General features: G+C 46.6%; 1 protein-coding gene across 4 annotated transcripts in view; it reads right to left on the bottom strand.

The window, feature by feature from the left end:
- Positions 1–4,871: 4,871 nt before the first annotated feature.
- TTC7B (tetratricopeptide repeat domain 7B) overlaps positions 4,872–24,082 on the bottom strand; it is a 56,957-nt gene continuing 37,746 nt past the window's right edge. The window contains exons 18-22 of one of the 4 annotated variants that reach the window (XM_044271209.1): positions 22,727–22,873; positions 21,910–21,963; positions 18,517–18,657; positions 8,568–8,770; positions 4,872–6,547 (exon numbers count right to left, since the gene is read on the bottom strand). In XM_044271209.1, coding sequence (XP_044127144.1) covers positions 6,326–6,547; positions 8,568–8,770; positions 18,517–18,657; positions 21,910–21,963; positions 22,727–22,873 — 767 coding nt within the window. In that variant the 3' untranslated portion in view covers positions 4,872–6,325. Of the gene's footprint in view, positions 6,548–8,567; positions 8,771–18,516; positions 18,658–21,909; positions 21,973–22,726; positions 22,874–24,082 lie in introns of all 4 variants that reach the window. The other 3 variants (XM_044271206.1, XM_044271205.1, XM_044271208.1) reach the window with 3 other exon arrangements.

A 24,082-nucleotide genomic window follows, 5' to 3' on the forward strand; every position in this document is an offset into this window, starting at 1 on the left:
AAGATATCCACAGTCTCCCCCATAACAGTGACTTCTACAGCACCCCGCCGTTTTGAGGTTGGTGTGCTGCGCCTCTTTTTCTCTATACATAGTGTTGTGTGTTTCTTCCAAACAACCCAACTTTGCTTTCATCTGTCCACAGAGTATTTTGCCAGTACTGCTGTGGAACATCCAGGTGCTCTTGTGCAAACTGTAAGCATGCAGCAATGTTTTTTTGGACAGCAGTGGCTTCCTCTGTGGTATCCTCCCATGAAATCCATTCTTGTCTAGTGTTTTACGTATCGTACATTCACTAACAGGGATGTTAGCATATGCCAGAGACGTTTGTAAGTCTTTAGCTGACACTCTAGGATTCTTCTTCCCCTCATTGAGCAGTCGGCGCTGTGCTCTTGCAGTCATCTTTACAGGACGGCCACTCCTAGGGAGAGTAGCAGCAGTGCTGAACTGTCTCCATTTATAGACAATTTGTCTTACCGTGGACTGATGAACAGCAAGGCTTTTGGGAGATACTTTTATAACCCTTTCCAGCTTTATGCAAGTCAACAATTCTTAATCGTAGGTCTTCTAAGAGCTCTTTTGTGCGATGCATCATTCACATCAGGCAATGCTTCTTGTGAAAAGCAAACCCAGAACTGGTGTGTGTTTTTTTTATAGGGCAGGGCAGCTGTAACCAACACCTCCAATCTCATCTCATTGATCGGACTCCAGTTGGCTGACACCTCACTCCAATTAGCTCTTGGAGATGTCATTAGTCTAGGGGTTCACATACTTTTTCCACCTGCACTGTGAATGTTCACATGGTGTGTTCAATAAAAACATGGTGACATTTAATTCTTTGTGTGTTATTAGTTTAAGCAGACTGTGATTGTCTATTGTTGTGACTTAGATGAAGATCAGATCACATTTTATGACCAATTTGTGCAGAAATCCATATAATTCCAAAGGGTTCACATACTTTTTCTTGTAACTGTGTGTGTGTATATATATATATATATTCCCAAATACTTTTCATTAGTTATAATGGCGTGTTTTGTCTGGGAAGCAATCATTAGGAGAAATAAAATGACTGCTGTCCTATTAGTACACACAAAACCTGTCCTAAGCTCACAGCAGCACAAGTTACTTCACAACACTGAACTAAAAGCCGCCTTATCCTCCTCTCTGCTCTACTTGTCAGGGATTATAAAATACTGAATACAACTGATAAGATCTTCAGCTGAATCTCTGTAGGAATGGAGCTCATGAGGAGACATGAAGTACAGAGAGGACGGACAGGACAGACTGGGGTAATGTGGGACTGTGGTAATGGAGACTGCGTGCTGCTGCTCATTACCCCCACCCACATTTCTGTACTTCATGTCTCCTCCATTCCTACAGAGATTCAGCTGAAGATCTTATCAGCTGTATTCAGAATCATAATCCCTGACAGGCAGAGAGGAGGATGAGGCAGCTCTTTAGCTCAGTGTTGTGAAGTATCTTGTCCTGTGTGATTAGGACAGGTTTTGTGTGTACTAATAGGACGGCGGCCATTTTATTTCTCCTAATGATTGCTCCCCAGACAAAACAAGCCATTATAACTAATAAAAAGTATTTGGGAATATGTTTATAGTCAAGTAATATTTAACCCTTAGGATACCAGCGCCGTACATGTATGGCGCAGAAATGTGGGACAGAAATGCCAGCGCAGTACAGGTACGGCGGGCTGATCAGGCGGGTGCAGGAGCTGCGCCCGCCCGATCAGAGGCAGGGGTCCGGCTATCCCGGACCCCTGCTGTATGCTCCGGCATCGGTGAAAACACCAATTAACCCTTGCACGGCCGCGGGCACGTGCGGTATCCACACGGGTCCGGTGTCCATGGGGTCCCCGCAATGCTATGACGGTGACCCGATGGCAGGGAAGGCAGCCCTATGACTTCCTTAGGCATTGTGGCTGCCTTCCGGGAGAGCCGGTGAGATCCAGCCCCCTGGATCTCACAGGCAAGCAGGCTGTAAGCGTATTATAGTGGTAATACACTTATAGCCAATGCATTACAATACAGAAGTATTGTAATGCATTGTAAAAGGGATCAGACCCTCAAAAGTTGAAGTCCCAGAGTGGGACAAAAAATATAGTGAAAAATATAGTGAAAAAAAGTTTAAGAAAAAAAAAAAACGTCCTTTCCCAAAATAGAGTAAAACTCCCCCCCCCCTATTTAAAAAAAAAAAAAAAAAATAGACATATTAGGTATTGCCGTGTTTGTAACAACCTGCTCTATAAAAATACCACATGACCTAACCCCTCGGATGAACACCGTAAAAAAAATTATAATAAAAACGGTGTCAAAAAAGCAATTTTTTGTCACCTTACATCACAAAAAGTGTAATACCAAGGGATCAAAAAGTCATATGCACCCCAAAATAGTGCCAATAAAACATCCAGCAAAAATGATCAGGGGGTCTTTCAAATGTGACATGGCAGCTAAGAATTATCCCAGTAAAATCTGCTTTCCAAAAACCATATAGCGTTCCTTTCCTTCTGCGCAATGCCGTCTGCCCATACAGTAGTTTACGACCACATATGGGGTGTTTCTGTAAACTACAGATTCAGCGCAATAAATATTGAGTTTTGTTTGGCTGGTAACCCTTGCTTTGTTAGTGGAAAAAAAATGTATTAAAATTAAAAATTCTGAAATTTCTTCTCCATTTTCCATTAATTCTTGTGGAACACCTAAAGGGTTAGCAACGTTTGTAAAATCAGTTTTGAATACTTTGAGGGGTGTAGTTTCTAAAATGGGGTCATTTTTGGGTGGTTTCTATTAAACCACAAAGTGACTTTAGACCTGAACTGGTCCTTAAAAAGTGGGTTTTGGAAATTTTCTGAAAATGTCAAGATTGGCTTCTAAACTTCTAAGCCTTGTAACGTCCCCAAAAAATAAAATGGCATTCACAAAATTATCCAAACATGAAGTAGACATATGGGGAATGTAAAATAACTATTTTTCGAGATATTACTAACTATTATAAAAGTAGAGAAATAGAAATTTGGAAATTTTCTAATTTTTCAAAACTTTTCGTAAATTTGGTATTTTTTTTTATAAATAAAAATTAAATTTTTTGACTCAATTTTACCACTGTCATGAAGTACAAGATATGACGAGAAAACAATCTCAGAATGGCCTGGATAAGTGTTTTAAAGTTATTACCACATAAAGTGTCAGATTTGCAAAAATTGGCCTGGGATTTAAGGTAAAAAGTGGCTTGGCACTGAAGGGGTTAAGCATTTTCATTTTGTTAATTCCCAGAGAACCCCTTTAAGTTGATGTGTTGGAAGCAAAAAAAAAACAAACGGGCAAGCATATAGATCTGCGTGACTCTGACAAGTACCAAATTGTGATGACTGGGTCAGAGACTCTTTGCGGCCTCATGCACACCACTGTATTTTTCGGTACGCAAAATGCGGATTTGCAAAATACGGATGACGTCCGTGTTGCATTTTTTTTTTTTTTTTTTTGTGGACCGCAATGTAAAAAATAAAGGTAGAACAGGTTAAGTCTGACACATCTACTGCTTCCATCATAAGGCAGACTGACCATCCCGGTGACTAGAAAAGTTGGGCGAGTGTAATGGCGGTCCTTATGGTAGTCACCCAGCTTTCCTGCACAGGAACGACTGATATAGCGGGGATTTCCCGATAAAAATAACCAGTAATGTCTGCTCTATTTCACATGATGGCAGCGTCCAGTGAACGGGGCTATGTCGGACGCTGGTTAATGCATCGGATTTATCGCGCCCCATTTATTCCATCTCTCGGCCGGGAATCCTCTGTAGCCCAGACCTATATATCTGTGATTCAGCTGTGCGCCGTTCGCTCAGGAGACCTCACCGTATGTTCATTAATAAAACCTCACCGTGTGCAGGAAATGTAGGTCAGCGCGTGGGCGGACGCCACACTTATAACCCCCAGGGGGATGCGATGGTGCTGAACATTAAATACAGGATCCCCCCCCCCTTCCCCCACCCTGTGGTCAGTCCCTCCAATGCAGGATCCTGAATTCAGTGACCCCCGCAGCCTCCATGGACAACAATACACGAGTGCGGCCTTCTCCGCCAGATGGAAAATCGTTCCGTCTCTGTTCACGTCATGTTTATGGCCTCTCTTATATACGCCATAGTCTATGAGGACGATGAACATGGAGATTTATCCTGCGGCTACTGATGAAGTTCTGTATGGCAGGGTCAGCGGCGTGACGCCTCAAACAACTGCGCGGCGCTTCAGAGCTTGGACACGTTTTGTAGTGCAATGGCTGCAGTCCATACGGACATGCTAAATTTTAAGTGAATTCTTCCTGCGGGTTTTTCCCCCGTAAATATGGCTAGAAAGGGATTTTCCACAAGAAGGGTGCATTCACACAACCGCATCCATTTTGCGATCTGCAGATCGCGGATCTGCAAAATACAGATGCGGTCCTTGCGCATGCCACAGGCCCCAATAAGAAAGGGAAACAAAAGGAAAAATACAAAAATGACAAGAATAGAACATGTCCTATAATGTGCATCTCGACTGCACGGATCCGGACTGCACATAGATGGACATCTGTCTGTTGTCTGCATTTTTTGCGGCCCCATAAAAATTAATGGGTCCGCGTGCGATCTGTAAAAAAACGTGGATCGGACACAGACCAAAAATACAGTCATGTGAGTGCTGCCTTAAAGAAAAAAAAGACGTAATTCCCCCAACGATCCATCCTGAAGTTATCGGAAAAGAAAAACCTCCATTCTTTACACTGCAGGCTGCATCCAGAGAACTGTAAAACTCTTTATGTCTATTAGATCCTTCGTCGCCAGTGTTTGGCGTGGTGCAACATCACACGAGTTAACACATACAACAAAGCTTCCTTTAAAAAATGATTTTATTGACATTGTGATCTGTAAATCTTCATAGAACACGAGGAATGTCACCCGAGCGTCTTACACGTCCCCATAAATAATCTCTGAGCCCACATTGAAAAAAAAACTAAACAAAAAAACATAAATAGAACATTATTTCCACGTCGTCTTGTAACAGGCAAAATATAAATCTCTGATAATATAGTGATTTCTAGGACGACAGGCAGGAACATTCCCCCGGCGAGCCGATACGAGGAGGGGAGGGACGATGGCGGAAGGGAGGATTATTTACAATATCCATAGACGTTATGACGGAGGGACAAGATCTAGTAGTTGCCCATAGCAACCGCATTCCAGTCTTCAGAGAAGCTAACCAATCACATTGCTGCTTTCATTCTGTAACCGTCCATAGCAACCAATCATGTTCCAGCTCACATTTTACAGATGCATGCTAGACAATGAAAGTCACAAGCTGATTGGTCAACTCTGAAATCAATGTAATATCTGACTCGTTGCTACAGGCAACCAGCCCCCCCCCCTTTTTTTTTTTTACCCTCACAGACGAGACTCTTATGATTGTTTCCAAAATGATAGGAGTCAATATGCATGCTACGACATGACCGGACGCCATGCTGTCATATACGAGGGCGGCATGCCTGTGACATTTTCGTGAATCTACCGATTATCGCGTGACGTTGTATAATGTCCGGCTCTGTACATTACAATCTGGTAGAAATATATAGATTATCAGGCCCAAATATTACAGCGTTCATTGGGAGCCATGTGTCAATGGCGACAGGCCGCCATGACACGTTCACAAGTAGCCGAGTGAAATCATACAGCGTGTCTGACCGGTTCAGTCCGAGCGGCCCAGGACTGCGGCAGCCACATTTATCGAAATAGATGCACAAAAATAGCATGGCGTATACGCATTTTTAGTGTCCGTTATTGTAACTGACACCAAATATTAGCTTTCTTACATTTTAACGCTGCCTGAATTAGAGTGACACGCGTATGGCAGCTCCGGTCTATGCAATTTGTTGGCGTGTTATGGGCGGAGTCAAACTATGAAATATGACTACCGCCTGGCCACGCCCCTTTCTATAGAAAATTAAAAACTGAACTTGGGGAGGTAAACGGCACGCTCAGTCATAAAATATGGAGCTCCATACAACCGCCAATCTCTGCATACAGTCTGTATTTGGATAGCCTTCAATGGCCACAGCGCGGTGAAACGTTTACCGTGCACGTAACGCCGGCCGCCATCTTCATTCCCCTGAAGGATAACTCTGTGCTAACATACAAGACACGACACAGGCTTCATGCGGACAACACGAGCAGCCGGTCGTGAGTGCGGCGATCGGTGCGGTTACGATTGTGACGCTGAAGCATGACTGGCGTGTGAGGTGGGAAGGTCTCGCCTTCCCCCCCGCTGCCCCCTTCCCCTCCAGACTCCTCATCACAGGACCCTGGGGATGATGGTGAACGGCACAATCGGACTGCTCGCCTCCAGCTCCAGGGCGGTCAGGAAGCACTCGGTGGCGGCGTCATCGTTCCCCTGCGCCTGCAGCACTTCCCCCAGGCTATTCCACACTTCGTGAGCCGTGGAGTTCACCTGCACGGCGTCCCGCAGGATTTTCTCCGCCAGGCTGTAGCGGCCGTGATGATGGAGGATCAAACTCTAAAATAGGGAGGAGGAAGAAACGTAGATTATACTCAACGAAGGCGGCCATATTGGCAAGAGCAATAATAAAGGGTTTACCAGGATTAGAAAAAAAACAAAAACGGCTGCTTCCTTCCAAAAACAGCACTACCCCTGTCCACAGGTTGCATGTGGTATTGCAGCTCTGCCCTTTAATGCCAATGGAATTGAGCTGCAATACCAGACACAACCTGTAGACAGGGGAGGTGCTGTTTTTGGAAGAAAGCAGACATATTTTTCTAATCCCGAACAACCTCTTTGACCCTTAAATAGGAAAAGCTCCACTAAAACAGGTTGTATGCAGCAGTGCTGTGGTTTGCGAACTTCTGTGGACTGATTCTGCTTTGCTGACTGTAACCTATACTGCAATATTGTCTATACAGTGTAATTGCGTTTTACTATTGCCAATAAAAAAGTTGAAAAAAATAAAATAAAAAACAGGAAAAGCTCTCTGGAGATACCCGTCCCTGCGTTGTGCTCATGTGTAAATTCTTAAAGGAACACTCCTAACAACTCCTGCTAATGGCCACCAGTACAGTGCACACAGAGCAGCTTTGGATGTGACTGGAGTATAACGCAGGCTGTACGTGCACAGCGCAATACCGAGATTTTTAGCTGTGACTTAGAACAGCGCCCTCTTGAGGTTTTTAGGAACCCTACAGCTGGATCCATCCCCCTTTACAAAACACTGGCACCATGTGGACTGGGGCTCGTCATGACGCAGGGGAGCCACATGTCCACTTATACAGAACCCAAAATGCGCCATGTCTTGGTGGACACTCTTCAGAAATGCGACTGTCGATAAGTAGCGGGATCCTTCCTGCAGCCTTACCCCTGTGGTGTCTGACAAGACGTCCCGGGAAGAATGAAGAAATCTGCGCTGAGCCGCCGCACCACACGGGGTAACAAGGCTGCCTCTGTTATGTCATAACCATAATCTGAGCCGGCATGATGGGAGGGCAGCGGGGGAGGGGGCGCCCCAGGGGGTATCCAGACACACAGACTGTGGGGTCATAGTAGACGCACACTGATTAATTCAGCATTTTGCAGCTCACATCCAGATCTGCATACAGCACCGAGTAACTTGTCTCGCTTCCCTCATCGTGAACAGATTTTCAATGACTTAATGGACTATACTCCATTCAAATCCAGAGCTGTAGCCCAAAATAAAGAAAGTCTCTGCAGTTACAAAATCTATTCAGCTGTAATGATCTGTTTCTGGGAAAGCTGGGTGACAACCAATCCAGCCACAATTCAGCTCCCACATGGGTTGTCACCCAACTTTCTTATGCCCCTTAATAGTAGGTCGTCCCAGTTATATTGTAACTTGGCGTTTAAAGGGGTATTCTACAGAATAGGGGATAACTATCAGAATATCATTGTGATCACTGGGGGTTCCAGCGCTAGGACCCCCACCGATCGCGATAACTATAGCTCCCCCTGAAATGGACAGAGCGGCTGGCCGGAAATGCGTACCGTCGTTCCATTTCTATGGGAGTGCTAGAGATTGGCGAGCAGTACTCGGGTATCTCCGGCGCTCCCGTAGAAATGAATGGAGCAGCGGCACTCTTTTCCGACCAGCCGCTCCGTCCATTTCAGGGAGGTTCCCCCGGTCACTGGGCCCCAGTTTTCGTGTTCAGTGGGGGTCTCAGCAATCTGACATCCCCTTTTCTGTGGATAGGGGATAACTTATTATAACAGGAATACCCCTTTAATGCATTATTTAGCAGATTAGCCAATCAAGTTGCAATGGAAAAGGAGCCCCACGTACTGACGATATACGCAGCAAACAACCAGCAGCATTGTGAATGCAGCTCTGGAGGCGACGTGAACGTCTGTAAATTACACCGCCCACTGATTTCATTGTAATGTGGCCAGGACTGTGTAGGGGAGACAGAGCAGTTGTTGCGTCACCAGTGGCCCTGGACAGGGGTTCCCCACACCTGTAACGGGGGGGGGGGGGGGTGTACTGGCCGTGTGGCCCCCTATTGATGCTCACCAGTCTCTGCATGCTCTTCACATGAGTGGGGCTGATGGACAGCGCCTCTTCATACCACCTCTTGGCATCGTCAATGTTCCCTCTCAGCTCGGACACCTGACCTCTCATATACAGCACATTGTGTGACATGGGGAACAGGTTGGCTGCCTCCTGGATACAGGCGGTGGCTTCTGACGGTTTCCCTATCCCGATGTATACCTCCGCTGTGAAGACACAAGAGAATATCTGGCGTCACGTGGTCTGCAAATATAAAGCATGCAATGTAACCTGTTAGTAACATGCAGAATGCTTCAAACTCACCACATTTTCCTCGGAAACCATCAGTAATCTCTGTCGCTGCAGAGCAAACTGGGTTCAACTGTGAGGATATACTAGGGAACTGCTCAGACTTTCCTAATGTAATGGGTATCACCCACTTAGTGGGAGGATTCCAATGTCTAGTGTTTTTTTTTTTTTTTTTTTTAGGAAACCATCAGCAAGTTGCTGAAAGGATTCACACCACTATATTATATTGTTTCTCCACACATGATCTGCAGTTTTTTTTTTTCTCTTGGCCTTTAGATCACATTACGCTCCTGACAAATGAAATGCCGGGGGTCAGCCCTCCATGACGGCAGCACATGCAGTGGTATTTCAGGCTGCAGCGATGATAGTAATCAGCGTGCATCATCCTCCATAAGTGATGTCAGCGCAGCTGGACCCTGGCACACATCACATGGAAGAACACACAATTATGACAAGTCTGCTAGCACTGGTTGGATGGCACTGTGCCTTTATATGGAAAGAGAGCGGCCTCAGCACACACAATAAGAGTGCGCCTCATACCCCAGCGTCCTCAATTAACCCTCTGTGCCACAGCAGAATGCCATTCAAAGGAGGAGTGCCATGCCGGCCATCCCTGCACAGAAAGCTGGAGGTACATAAAACCTACCCACAGCACAAACAACTGACTCATCCCCGAAATCAATGTACAGAAGAGGTTTTACTGAATCATTTAACTCTGAATGTCCCTCCAATCATGTCAGAGCACAGATTTGTTAATCTTTCTAACTAGCTCAGTGTCGCCCCCTGCTGGGCAATGTACACAGGAGCAGGGGAATAAATGTCCTGAGATAAGTGGTTGTCACTTACCAGTTTCCCTGACAATTTCTTCATTAATGCCACACAAACTATAATAGTTCTCCCTCTATGTACAAGAATATAACTACTATAATACTGCCAGCATCCAGGGGAGCGGGAATTGGCATTTCTAAACGGGTACCCTTCACCCTCATTGCATCCCAAACGGATCCAGAGGGTCGTTATGTTTTTGTGAAAGGGAAACTAGGGACTGTTTTAGTGACCTTGGCAAGTCTTTACCGAGGTCAGGGTTCTTGGTTAGCTACTACACTTTTCGAAACGGTCCTCTTTTGCTGAAGGGGTCTGGTTAGTGGACGGGGACCTCAACGTTACGTTGAACCCTCTTGTGGACGCCTCGGACCAATCTTCACAACTGACTAAGTCAGTCTTAGGTAGAATAAACAAACACATTTCAGACACCCACTTGGTCGACACATGGCGCCTGACTCACCCTACAGACCGTGATTACACGTTCTTTTCGGCCCCCCATAAAGTATATAAAAGGCTAGACTACATCTTTGTTTCTAGTAATCATATTAACATAGTGGAGAGGTCCACCATAGATTCCATGACGGTCTCTGATCATGCTCCGGTCACGACATCCGTGAGGTTCTCTAACTTAGGGCTCTTTCACACCTGCGTTATAGTCTTCCGGCATAGAGTTCTGTCGTCGGGGCTCTATGCCGGAAGAATCCTGATCAGGATTATCCTAATGCATTCTGAATGGAGAGAAATCCGTTCAGTATGCATCAGGATGTCTTCAGTTCAGGACCGGAACGTTTTTTGGCCGGAGAAAATACAGCAGCATGCTGCGCTTTTTGCTCCGGCCAAAAATCCTGAAGACTTGCCGCAAGGCCGGATCCGGAATTAATGCCCATTGAAAGGCATTGATCCAGATCCGGCCTTAAGCTAAACGTCGTTTCGGCGCATTGCCGGATCCGACGTTTAGCTTTTTCTGAATGGTTACCATGGCTGCCGGGACGATAAAGTCCTGGCAGCCATAGTAAAGTGTAGTGGGGAGCGGGGGAGCAGTATACTTACCGTCCGTGCAGCTCCTGGGGCGCTCCAGAGTGACGTCAGGGCGCCCCAAGCGCATGGATAACGTGATAGCATGGCACGTCATCCATGCGCATGGGGCGTTCAGACGTCATTCTGGAGCGCCCCGGGAGCCGCACGGGCAGTAAGTATACTGCTTCCCCGCTCCCCACTACTACTATGGCAACCAGGACTTTAATAGCGTCCTGGCTGCCATAGTAACACTGAATGCATTTTGAAGACAGATCCGTCTTCAAATGCTTTCAGTTCACTTGCGTTTTTCCGGATCCGGCGTGTAATTCCGGCAAGTGGAGTACACGCCGGATCCGGACAACGCAAGTGTGAAAGAGGCCTAACCTCAACACTCCTGGCAGTGAAGACTTAACGAGACCCTATTGGATAGCGAGGAGGGGGTGAGAGACCTTAAATCCAAATTGCAATGGTTCTTCAAGGAGAACATCACGGATGACGTGTCTATTAGCACCATTTGGGAAACACACAAAGCGGTCATTCGAGGGGAACTTGTAGCGTTAGGCAGTAAAGTCAAAAAGGACAGACAAAAAAACTTCCACTCACTGATTGAACAAATTACAGCTCTAGAATCCTTACATAAGAAGTCCAAAGCAATAGCTGCCCAAATAGAGCTATCACTGCTACGGAAAAAATTAAAAGACCACCTTAATACCTGTCATGCCAGGGCATACCAATACGCCCAATTTCATTTCTATGCCCATGGAGACAAAGACATGTGTCTCATATCAACAAAAAAAAGGATTCCTCCTATATATCGGGGATCACCACGAAAGACGGACATCTAGTGCACAAAACCTCCGATATTGCAAAAGAATTCCAACAGTTTTATAGCCAGCTGTATGGCCTTAGATGCCGATATAGAGAGAGCCACTGATAGGTTTTTGCAGAATCTTAGCTCGTCACACTTAGAGGAAGGGGATAGGGAAACACTGCTGCCTCCGGTCACAATAGAAGAAGTGACGAGAATCCTCAACTCTATGCCAGTAGGGAAATGCCCAGGCCTTGATGGGTTCCTGGTTGGATATTTTAAAAAGTTTTCAGCTAACTTAACCCCACACCTGTCTACATGGTGTAACTCCCTTTTAAAGGGCTCCGCACTTCACAAACAATCCCTAGAGGCGACTGTCACGATTCTCCCAAAAGTAGGGAAAGACCCTAATCACTGTGGAAGCTACAGACAGATTTCGCTTCTTAATGTGGATATAAAAATTTGGGCGAAGTTGTTGGCTTCCCGCCTAGGCCCCCTCCTACCGAAACTGATTCACCCCGATCAGGCCGGGTTCGTGCCAGGGCGAGAGGGCAATTACAACTCATGTAGACTAATTTCGGCCATGCAGCTGGCCAAGAAGAGAGAGGTGCTTCCTTAGTTTTGCTGGGTGGGGATGCGGAAAAGGCCTTTGACAGGGTGAGCTGGAACCACATGAGGAAAACTCTGCATAAATTCGGTATACCGGAGCAATTCCAAACAGCCATTATGACCCTTTACCATGAACCTAGTGCCCGCATACGGGTGAATGGTACCCTGTCCCAACCATTTCCGATTACAAATGGGACACGCCAGGGATGTCCCCTGTCACCTACCCTGTATGTTACGGTCATGGAGACGTTGTTGCAAGCCATCAGAAAACACCCTGGCATAAGAGGAATACAACTCAAAGAGAACTCTCCTGAATTTATAAATGCCGCTTATGCAGACGACCTTCTGGTTATGCTTACAAACCCTGTCAAGGCCTTCCCGCATCTACTATCCCTCTTTGAGCGATATGGGAGACTCTCTAATTTTAAAGTGAACTACACGAAATCGGAGGCTATGAACGTCTCGGCCCCAAATAAAGTGATCTCCCTGCTTAAAACCACCACCCCGTTCACTTGGCAAAATTCCCATCTCTCATACTTGGGGATTAAAATACCTGCCAACCTAGATCAAATCTATCATCTGAATTATGAACCCCTGGTGAAAGACGTTCAACGCCAACTCCATTCCCTTAGGATCCCGTATGTCTCGTGGATGGGCAGGAAAAATCTGTTGAAGGCGTATATTATGCCAAAGATTCTATACGTACTAAAGATGTTACCTTTCTTTCTCCCTTTGTCCTTCTTCTCTCAAGTTAAACTGCTATTCAGCACATTCTTGTGGGGAGGTAGGAGTGCCAGGTCAGCACATAACAGGTTAATACAACGGAAGAACATGGGAGGTTTTGGGTTACCAGATGCACATTTATACCATCAAGCTATACACCTGAAAAGATGGATTCAGCTCCATGTCCCCAATTTTCAAACCTGGGGAAATGAACTAGAACTGGCACAACTCTTTTGTCCAAAGGGCAGGCTTGTGGGGCCTAAATTCCTCTAATCTCAGATCTCAAATCTTGCTTAGAGGAACAGCCTTGGTCATTCAACAGCTTAATAACAAACTGAGACTTTTAAATAACCCCCCCCCTTCTATGCCAGCGGACCTACTCCCCTTCTCGATGCGCCCAAATACGATACAAGTGGCCCCGACCTGGATTAAGCTGCGCAAATACACAGCAGTGGAGTTCCTGGGGGCGACTTCAGGGGAACTTTCTGCCCAACACCCACTTCATCTCCTTATTAATTCTTGCAACTTCATGGAGCTCATTGAGTTTAACTCAATTAGCAAACCACTGATTGATAGCAAGAGACATAAACCTGAACTGACCTGGTTTGAAAAACTTCTGACCTGTGACACCATCCCACGCAAACTAGTCTCCATGGTCTCCATGTGCTACCTGTCCTCGGTCACTCCCCGCTCCCCTGGAGTGCCACAATATCTGAGACACTGGGCTGCTGAGCTGAATGTAGAAATGACAAACCAATATACCGCGCATTCACGCGCACTCCCACGGCTTCTCTAGATGCACTAGAATACAAGAACACTCCTATAAAGTCCTCACACAATGGTATCAGACCCCAAAACAAATGTTCATCAGAGGCATGAGGCAATCTGATCGATGCTGGAGATGCCAGGAAGACACAGGCACTCTTTCGCATATTTTGGGGTTTTGCTCGAAGATCCACCCATTTTGGGACTGTCTTATCCGCAATCCAAAAAATAACTCATATTTCTATCTCTTTGCCTTCCATGCAATGGAATATGTATTATGTACTATGCTAATTAATTGTCAAGACGGACTTGTACCCTAATGTACACTAATGTAATCTGTCGTGGTATGCAATATTCTGCTTTTCATTAAAAAGAGAAATTACAAAGAATATAACTACTATAATACTGCCTCCTATGTGCAAGGATATAACTACTATAATACTGCTCCTATGTACAAGGATATAACTACTATAATACTGCCTCCTATGTGCAAGGATATAACTACTATAATACTGCTCCTATGTACAAGGATATAACTACTATAATACTGCCTCCTATGTACATGAATATAACTACTATAATACTGCCTCCTATGTACAGGAATATAACTACTATAATACTGCCTCCTATGTCCAAGAATATAACTACTATAATACTGCCTTCTATGTACAAGCATATAACTACTATAATACTGCCCCCTTGTACAAGAATATAACTACTATAATACTGCTCCTATGTGCAAGGATATAACTACTATAATACTGCCTTCTATGTACAAGCATATAACTACTATAATACTGCCCCCTTGTACAAGAATATAACTACTATAATACTGCCTTCTATGTACAAGCATATAACTACTATAATACTGCCCCCTTGTACAAGAATATAACTACTATAATACTGCCTCCTATGTACAGGAATATAACTACTATAATACTGCCTCCTATGTGCAAGGATATAACTACTATAATACTGCCTTCTATGTACAAGCATATAACTACTATAATACTGCTCCTGTGTATAAGGATATAACTACTATAATACTACTCCTATGTACAAGAATATAACTACTATAATACTGCTCCTATGTACAAGAATATAACTACTATAATACTACTCCTATGTACAAGAATATAACTACTATAATACTGCCTCCTATGTACAAAAATATAACTACTATAATACTGCTCCTATGTACAAGAATATAACTACTATAATACTGCTCCTATGTACAAGAATATAACTACTATAATACTGCTCCTATGTACAAGACTATAACTACTATAATACTGCTCCTATGTACAAGAATATAACTACTATAATACTGCTCCTGTGTACAAGGATATAACTACTATAATAAATCTATATGGGGTTAATGATGATGAAATCAGGAAGTTCTGCTTGGAGGATTCCGTTTACACGATGTGTAAAGGTTGGGTATAGTAGAATTATCTGATGGTCTTTCAGTCATTGGACGGAAGAGAGAATGTGCCGACAGCTTCACTGATCATTATCTGCGCAGCGTGTTGTGAGAATGTGCCAGCTCCTGCCCTGTGAGCGCTGCACCGCCACGCACATTCCTGTACAGGTGATAACGCTAGCAGCACGCGCACAATCCACCTGCTCATCAGACGTGGCGCGTGCATTGGGCAGAACAGAGCAGTTATTGTATGACGCCGCTGACAGCGCCACCACAAGGCAGTGAAGGCTCACAAGGCAGCGGTGTGAGTCAATACTATACAGATCAGGTGGAATCAATCGCTCCAGCACCCAGCTTTCCTAGAGTCCACAACACCCAAAACCCAGCTTTTGTAGAGTCCAGAACGGCAGATCTCCAGTAATGCAGGAGGCATATTTCTTCAGGAGTCTGGAAAAGCTGGGTGACCACACACAAGCCGCTCCAGCGGGTCACATTCTCACGATTACTCCTCCAGTTCTGCTGCATATTTAAGTCATTCGTGGAAGCGCCGGTTCAGCAGTTACCCAGGAACGTGCAATTCTCTTCTGTCCGTGAAAACAGGAAATAATTTCAGACCTCAGTCTCCCCACCTACCTACCTTTCCAGCTCAGAGTCTAAATGTCAAGTATTTGGAAATAATGGAGGGGTCATAAAATGCCAGGAAACTGCTGACATAACAACTACCTAATAGTCCCTGTTAAAATCCTCCATATTTAATGCAGGGGCTGCAGGTTACAGATGGCGCCATATCTGCTGACAGAGCTCCACAACCTCGGTCTCTGCCACCGCCACTGTGTTCAATCGCTGCAGGTTTATATTAGGGATTTACAATTCAAGCGATTACCTGACACCATCAGGTGGAAAGTAAAGCAAGTGTAAAATATCAGGGAATTGCTTGAGAAGCAACTACTTCATAGGACGGCTCCTTTTACAAGTGGACATATGAACTGTATTCGCCGGCGGCAGAGATAGGATGGCGCCCGCACTGATTGGCACTCTGTGATCGCCTCTCTGATTAGTCTCCACTCCTGGCAGCGTTCATAGCTTCGTCTGCTGAGCGCTGTTTTCTGGTAATGTTATCGGGCCCCGGGGTCACCTGATGAATAATACACGGCAGCTAACGCCTGCTGCGCGGGTGTAAGGGGATCCGAACACTCACTGATGTCAATTTGTCGTCTATCTCCTGATGGATTACAATCAGGTGCCTGTACCTTTAATAACCAGCGCTGCTGTCCGATTAGCGGGACTCTGACCTAATACGACCGCCCCCAAAAGCTGCGCCACCGAGCCGCCCCACATTTCATCAGCGTAGACAAACGACTGCTGCCCCAGGAGATCAAGCAAGATTTTCTGCCAAGGCTGAACAGGGCTATGTTCACCCCTACATTCAAGAGGATGCACCGATGTTTGCTCTGCTCACACAGCTGAGGGTGTGCTGCAGTTGCATCCCGTCTATAGTCAATCCTCTGTGAGTTTAAAGAGCATCTGTCAGCAGTTTTGTACCTATGAAACTGGCTGACCTGTTGTGTGCTTGGCAGCTGAAGGCATCTGTGTTGGTCCCATGTTTATATGTGCCCGCATTACTGAGAAAATTGGAGTCTTAATATATGCAAATTAGCCTCTAGGAGCAACGGGGGTTTGCGGTTGCACCTAGAGGCTCTGCTCTCTCTGCAACTGCCGTGCCATCTGCACTTTTATCGTCAGGGCCAGGCAGTGTAAACATCATCACAATCAAATTGTAGAGGGTGCGGCAGTTGCAGAGAGAGCAGAGCCTCTAGGTGTAACGGCAACGCCCCCATTGCTCCTAGAGGCTCATTTGCATATAATAAGACCTCATATTTCTCAGCAATGCGGGCAGATATAAACATGGGACCAACACAGATGCCGAGCGCACATGTAACAGATCAGACAGTTTCCTAGGTACAAAACTGCTGACAGATGCCCTTTAACAGCCTAGATGACAAAAGAGAGATTGATCCTGCTGGCCTGAATAGATTTTGGTGGAAGTGAAAATTTTTCCATTCACTGTAAGCAAGCACAAATCTTGGAAATAGAGAGAAATGGAAACACACGATACATTAGAAGGCTGCTGGACAAAAAGAAGAAAATAGAGGAGCAGCAGTTCACGTGGATGATATGTGCAGGGGGTGAAGTGCTTTCAGATCACTCTGATTACTGCAGTGTATGGCCCTTTAATAAACAGCACCCACTAGTGACAGAAGACAGTCTGCTGCTCAGATCAGGTCTGAGGTGGGATCCCTGAGGTTTGTATTGTTCTGTGTGCGGTAAGTCTGGTATTAGGGGGCGGCATACCAGCAACATGGAGCGGTGAGGCACCTGAAGGGTTACGCGCAGCGCCGCTATGAATAGTTTTTGCAGTTTTGACTGTGGAAGGCGCAGACGTGAAGGCTATAATCAGGAGCGGCAACAAGCAGGAATTAACCACCCACTTACAAGCAATTTTTAGCTTTCCTTCCAGAGACGTCGATATGACCTACTGCTTCTGGTCGCCCCAGTGGGCACCCCGCTACCATTTAAAGGGCTAGTTCACGTGTCCTCTTTTGGCCTTTCTCGCGGTCAGTTTATAGTGCACGGCGGAGTCCTTCACGGTGATGACATGCTGCATCCAGGAGGGGCGGCCTCAGGTGGAGCCGCTGTAATTCCATCATCCCCGCGTGATACCGTGATGAGGAGGACGAAAGGGCAGGAGGTTGTTGTGCGCTAAAGAGTCGGAGGCTGAAATTTCAGCCGGGGAAGTCTCCCATCACTGTTTCCGACCAGATCTCTGTCACTGCAACAAGGTCAGACTCGCATGAAGCCAGGGGGGAGGTTTCTTCACTGACGGACACTCAGGACTGATGTTAAAGGGCCACCGATCACGAGAATGGGGGCCCCGTACCCCCTCTGAAATAAATGGAGTGACCACACGCATGCCGACCGGCTGCTCCGTTCATTTCAGGGGGACGCCCACTGGTCTATATAGTTATCCCCTATCCTGTGGACAGAGGATAACGTCTAACAACCGGAATACCCCTTTATGTTATTAGTTAAAAAGCCTTTCCACGGTGAGGAGGTGGTGGTGGGGGGGGGGTCAGATCCACTAAGCCCCCACCCTCCCCATAGAGAACCCACTTTTCTCAAAAGTGGCGAGTTGCAATTTTCTGTCCTTGTTTTGTATTTCAACTCCTCACCATTTACAAGTTACCTGCTTGCTGTCAGTGAATGGGAACATTCTTGTTTACATTCAGAAGCTGAAAAAGAGTAACGGGGCTGAGGAGTTGTTACTATGTATCAGTCCAGGAGAGACATGTGGAGCATTGACTGACACAGGTTGTCATTTTACAAGTGCCACCTATAAGACTGGCATGGGCACATCAATGAGGAGGGTAAGGGGTCCTTTTTGCAGGGGACTGAAACAAGCAAAACAGCATTCAGACTGAATGGACGCACGTTACCTGCGTGAAGCCAGATCTGTGCCAGGGTCATCCACGGGTGCAGCGGGCCTTGCTTTGGGGTGCTGCTCTGCAAAGAAGAGGCCATTTCTGAAAGCGCCTGCTCGACGCGCGACGCCGCAATGGACGTGGCATGGACAGAACCTGCAGTGGGGAAAGGAGAGAAGTCAGAGAGGAGCAGAGCTGTGTGCAGTCCTGTGCCAGCACTGCGTGCAGCGACCCGGCCGGTGCTGGACGTACACACGCAGACGTGAAGCTCGCTGAAGTCGGCCACGTCGCCATCTACACAGCACTGTGAGGATGCGGACAGTGGAAGGCAGCAGCAGAGCACAGACAAGAAGTGTTGTCATGGGGGCACGGAGCAGCTCAAGCTATATGTTTTTTTTTTTTACGTCTCCTGGAAGTATTCTATTGAACAGTAAGCTCTGCAACCCTCTCCCACCCTGCAGTTGCCCCCCCTTTATAAGTGGTAGGTAGGTCCCTCCCTGGGGGTACCTGTGAACTTTGCTGCGCGGTGGCTTGGCAGGCCTCTCCCCTGGTGGTCTGGATTGTTACTGAAAATGATCCAGTCTGACAAATGTCGCAGTTATCAGGTAAATGTCAGCGCCGAGAAGGTGAATTATGACTCATTCGGACGAGGTAAATGAGATCATGTTCTGCGGCAACAATCTGGAAGTCATGAATGAAGGAGGGGGGCTAGGCAGAATGAGACCAAAATGTATGAGAATCTAAACGATTCATTGATTAGTACCTGGCAAGAATTACGTAATCTAAGGCATTAAATACCTCAAGGCCTCAGGGAAGGGAGCACACTACTCCAAAGCGCAATATGGCAGCTTGAATGGCATCTGTCAGCAGATTTGCACCTATGACACTGTCTGACCTGTTACACGTTACACCTAGAGTCTCTGCCCTCTCTGCAACTGCTGCACCCTCTGCACTTTGATTGACAGGGCCAAGCAGTGAGAACATCACCATATCTGGTCCTGTGAAATAAAGTGCAGAGGACTCGGCAGCTGAAGAGAGAGCAGAGCCTCTAGGTGCATCAGCAACGCCCTCTTTGCTCCTAGAGCCTCATTTGCATATAATAAAACATAATTTTTCTCAGCAATGCGGACACATGTGAACATGGGACCAACACAGATACCTTCAGCTGCCAAGTGCACATGTAAGGCTACTTTCACACTCGCGTTTATTACGGATCGGTCACGGATCTGCACAGACGGATCCGCACCGATAATACAACCGTCTGCATCCGTTCAGAACAGATCCGTTTGTATTATCTTTAACATAGCCAAAACGGATCCGTCATGAACACCATTGAAAGTCAATGGAGGACGGATCCGTTTTCTATTGTGCCAGTGAAAACTGATCCGTCCCCATTGACTTACATTGTGTGTCCGTTTGCCTCCGCATCGTCAGGCGGACACCAAAACGCTGCTAGCAGCCTCCAGAGCGGAATGGAGGCGGATCAGAGGCAAACTGATGCATTCTGAGCGGATCCTTATCTATTCAGAATGCATTAGGGCAAAACTGATCCGTTTTGGGCCGCGTGTGAGAGCCCTGAACAGGTCAGCCAGTGTCAGAGGTACAAATCTGCTGATAGACGCCCTTTAAAGAGCCTGGAAGGAAGGGGCTGCGGCACGGGAGGGGCGCGCTTTTGTAAGAATCAACCTTTTGGTTGACTGAGGACCTGGAGACGTCCCTGAAACATGAGGCATCCTGTGCCTCTCGCCCCAGGAAAGCCACTAGTGAATATACCCGATACATACGACTCTACGATGTTGCAGAATCTCAGGCACTTATTTAGGATTCTGCAGGGCCCCCGCTTTGGTCGCGCATCTGCCGAGACGCGGGTCCTTTACCTTTTAACCCTCTCATGACCACAGGGTTTTGCAACCCGCAGACTCCCGAGACGGATTGTGCTGCAGGCTCCGGGAAAGATGCCAACGTCAGTGAGGCGCAGAGACAACCAAGCCCTGTAATTAAACCTTCTGCTCACTGTAGGGGCCCCGTCCTCGCGTCTGGACTGGAGCACTGAAGGTGCCAGACGGAACTATCTCAGGGAGTGATCAATAATTGCAGACGTTGATAATGATGTGTAATGGGAGCCCCAGGGTGAGGTGACATCAGCGTGCTGCGCAGGTGCAGCAGACTCATGTGCAGCGTAACCGGCAGACACAGATCGGCGGCATCGTTGTCACAACCATCCGCTCGCACGAGCGGCACTCCCAAAAAACTCTGGTGGATGCAGCAGGTTCAGTGCAGGGGGGGGGAAGGAGGCTCAGCCACGGCAAAACCCAAGGTGCATGCGGAGGTGCTCAGGCAGACACACGTGCAGGTTAATGCGGCCCCTGGGGCATGCGTGCTGCAGACTGCGGGCCCTATGACATCTGCAGGGCAAACTATGCCGCCAATCAGATCCCTTATCTATATTAAAGAGACACTAGTGACTGGAAGATGGAAAATTTTAAGCTATGTCTACTTAATGTACCCATATTTTGACTTCTTCATCATACAGCTCCTATGCAAACCTTTGTTTCCGTGGTAACAGACTACAGACAAACCCTGTGTAGTCAGATCCCAAAGTCACGTGTTACTCCACTCCCTCCTTCTGCGGTCTGTGGGGTAGTACATGACTGCATCGGAGGGTGTGCTAGTAGTCTGTAACCATTGAGAAACGAGTCTGCATAGGAGCTGTATACACAAAACGGCAATGGCTTCAGGTGCACCGGAGCCCAAAACAAAAAAAAGAAAAATGCTTGCATAAATGTACACACCCCGTAAACCACTTGTCAATCAAGGGATGAGGGAGGAGCTGCTATTTGCTGCAAGTTTTGGAATGAAAACCGGCTAAAATAGGGGGAGGGGGCGATGGAGCTCGAAAATTTTGCAGCCGCGCTTCTCAAACCTTAGACAGGAGACATTTATTGTCACGGCTGATTTGCTCCCAAAAATGCCACCAGATGCTCCACGTAACGTGCGGATTGGACACACGTTATCACTAGTTTGCATGCTCGCTAACAGGTAAAAATAAAAGCTCCACAGGTCATAACGTAAGAGTCCTGGTATTATTATTATTATTAAGTGAAGAGCCCTCCTAAAATAACCACACTCTGGAGCCTCTGAAAATGAATACTGTCTCTTTAATAATTAAAGGGCCAGTCCGGCAATATTTAGACCTTTTAATTACTAGGTGCAGTCAGCAGCAATTCACTCAGCTTACATCCTTCACCTGCCATGGGGTGAGGTGAGGGGGGGCACTGTTAGGGCCCAGAGTATTGTAAACACCGGCACCCCCGCCTGGCAGAGAAGGGTACAGCTGGCAGTTATCACATGACCGCTGGGCAAGTTATACCTGGTTGCAAAGCAAGACACTAAGCCAGTGTTACTTACAAACAGAAAACATGGAGTCAAAACCATGAGTGTGGGGGATGTCTGGAGAGCGCCCTTCAAACACTGGGTACAAATTACAAATTAAAAGATAATGCACAAGCGTCACTGCAAATAAAAATCAGCCCCCAACCCCCAGACACAAGTACAAAGTTTTCTGAGGAATCTGCAAACAAGGGGCCAAGGCAATCAAACAGGTGTCGTCCCATGGGGTAGATCAGCAGATTTCCATTCAGCTGAAATAACTGTGTCCTGTCCCTTTAAGAACAAAACTGCTATAGCTGCCCATAGACGCCACGAGCTGCTCCTATTCAAATAGTTTATCATTACCTGAATGTTTTTTCTTCAAATGGAGCCGAAAACTGCACAAGGCCAAGATTAAAAACGCTAAAACCGTTTTTCAATAACTTCTTTCTTAAGCTGCGATTTGATCCTGTGAATTTACAGGCCCAAAAGCCTGAGGCTGCACTACTGCCAAGGTCCGATGACAAACACACATCAATGTTCATAGCCATGACCGGCATACTATATTGATGTGGAGGTGATCCTGACCGCACTACAGCTAGCAGGAATCTAGAGGGGGCATGCTTTCATCCGAATCTCTCAGTAGTGCAGCCTGAGGCTTTGGGCCTGTAATTTCACGCAACCGAATCGCGGCTTAGGAGGGAGATATTAAAACGCGGTTTTCAGATTTTTAATCTTTACTGAAGGATCTTTTCCATACCGGGGGTCTCCTTAAAATATATTCTCTGAGGTTTGCAGATTATCAGAAAAAGGGGAACAAACGGGAACAAGTATTCGGAGCAGGAAACCAGTTTACAGAGAGGAGGTTCGGGCCCGGAGGTGAGCTCAGCGCTTGCAGGGGCCTTGGTTATAGGGTCGTTTTTGGAAGGAGAATGAGGAAGATGAGAGGTGACAAACAGGTGGAGAGGAGAGTCTGGTCTCGAAAGGGAAGAGGAGTCAGAGGCTAGAAAACAAAGCGAGAGAGAAGAATGAAGGACAAAGACACAGGGAGATGGAGGTGGGGAGGAAGCTGGCGGCTAATACACCTGTACCAGGAAAATGAGGACGGAGGGGGTCACCTACCTGCCATGACTATGAAATGAATGCCCAGAGGGCGTGGGAGCGGGCACTGGATTCGGGATAAGTTGTCTTAAAAGGGCATCTGTCAGCAGTTTTATACCTATGACACTGGCTGACCTGTTACATGTGCACTTGGCAGCTGAAGGCATCTGTGTTGGTCCCATGTTCACATGTGCCCGCATTGCTGAGAAAAATTAGGTTTTAATATATGCAAATGAGTCTCTAGGAGCAATGGGGGCGTTGCCGTTACACCTGGAGGCTCTGCTCTTTCTGCAACTGCGGCGCCCTCTCCACTTTGATTGACAGGACCAGACAGGTATGATGGTGTTTACACTGCCTGATCCTGTCAAAATGTAGGGGGCGCAGCAGTTGCAGAGAGAGAGCAGAGCCTTTAGGTGTAATGGTAACGCCCCCGTTGCTCCTAGAGGCTCATTTGCATATATTAAAACCTAATTTTTCTCAGCAATGCGGGCACATAATAACATGGGACCAACACAGACGCCTTCAGCTGCCAAGCGCACATGTAACAGGTCAGCCAGTGTCATAGGGACAAAACTGCTGACAGATGCCCTTTTATGTGACAACATCTTTAAAGGGACTGTTCAGTTTCACGGAAATAAAGTTTACACATTGTATAATGAACAGTTCTGCCACTTGCGCTTCAATTCCTCACCATTTTCTGGATCTATGCTTGCTGTCAGTGAATGGGAACCTGCACTGCTTATATGCAGGATAAAACCCCATCCTGACCTAGTCCCGCTCACACGGCTGACGCCGGGGAAGTTGTTGTCGTGTGACTTGATGAGGATGACACAACATGGGGGTTATTATGTATACTGGACGCTGGGGTTGGGCGTGGCGGCGGTTTACGTGCCGTTCCTGTTACCCTCCATTTCCAATGTCTTTGGATTTTAGAAGCGACCAGGGTCACTGTGGGGCGATTCACACTGACTTGTTTTTGGATGTAAGTAAATTTGCTGACATCTGGAAACCTAATGGTAGGGCTGCTGTGTGGCTGCAGCTCGGGCCCCGACAGATGGCCTCATAATAACGCTCTAGTGGATACCTTTTATAATTAGGACAAAAGACCACG

The sequence above is a fragment of the Bufo gargarizans genome, chromosome 11, assembly GCF_014858855.1.
Source record: "Bufo gargarizans isolate SCDJY-AF-19 chromosome 11, ASM1485885v1, whole genome shotgun sequence".
NCBI lineage: Eukaryota > Metazoa > Chordata > Amphibia > Anura > Bufonidae > Bufo > Bufo gargarizans.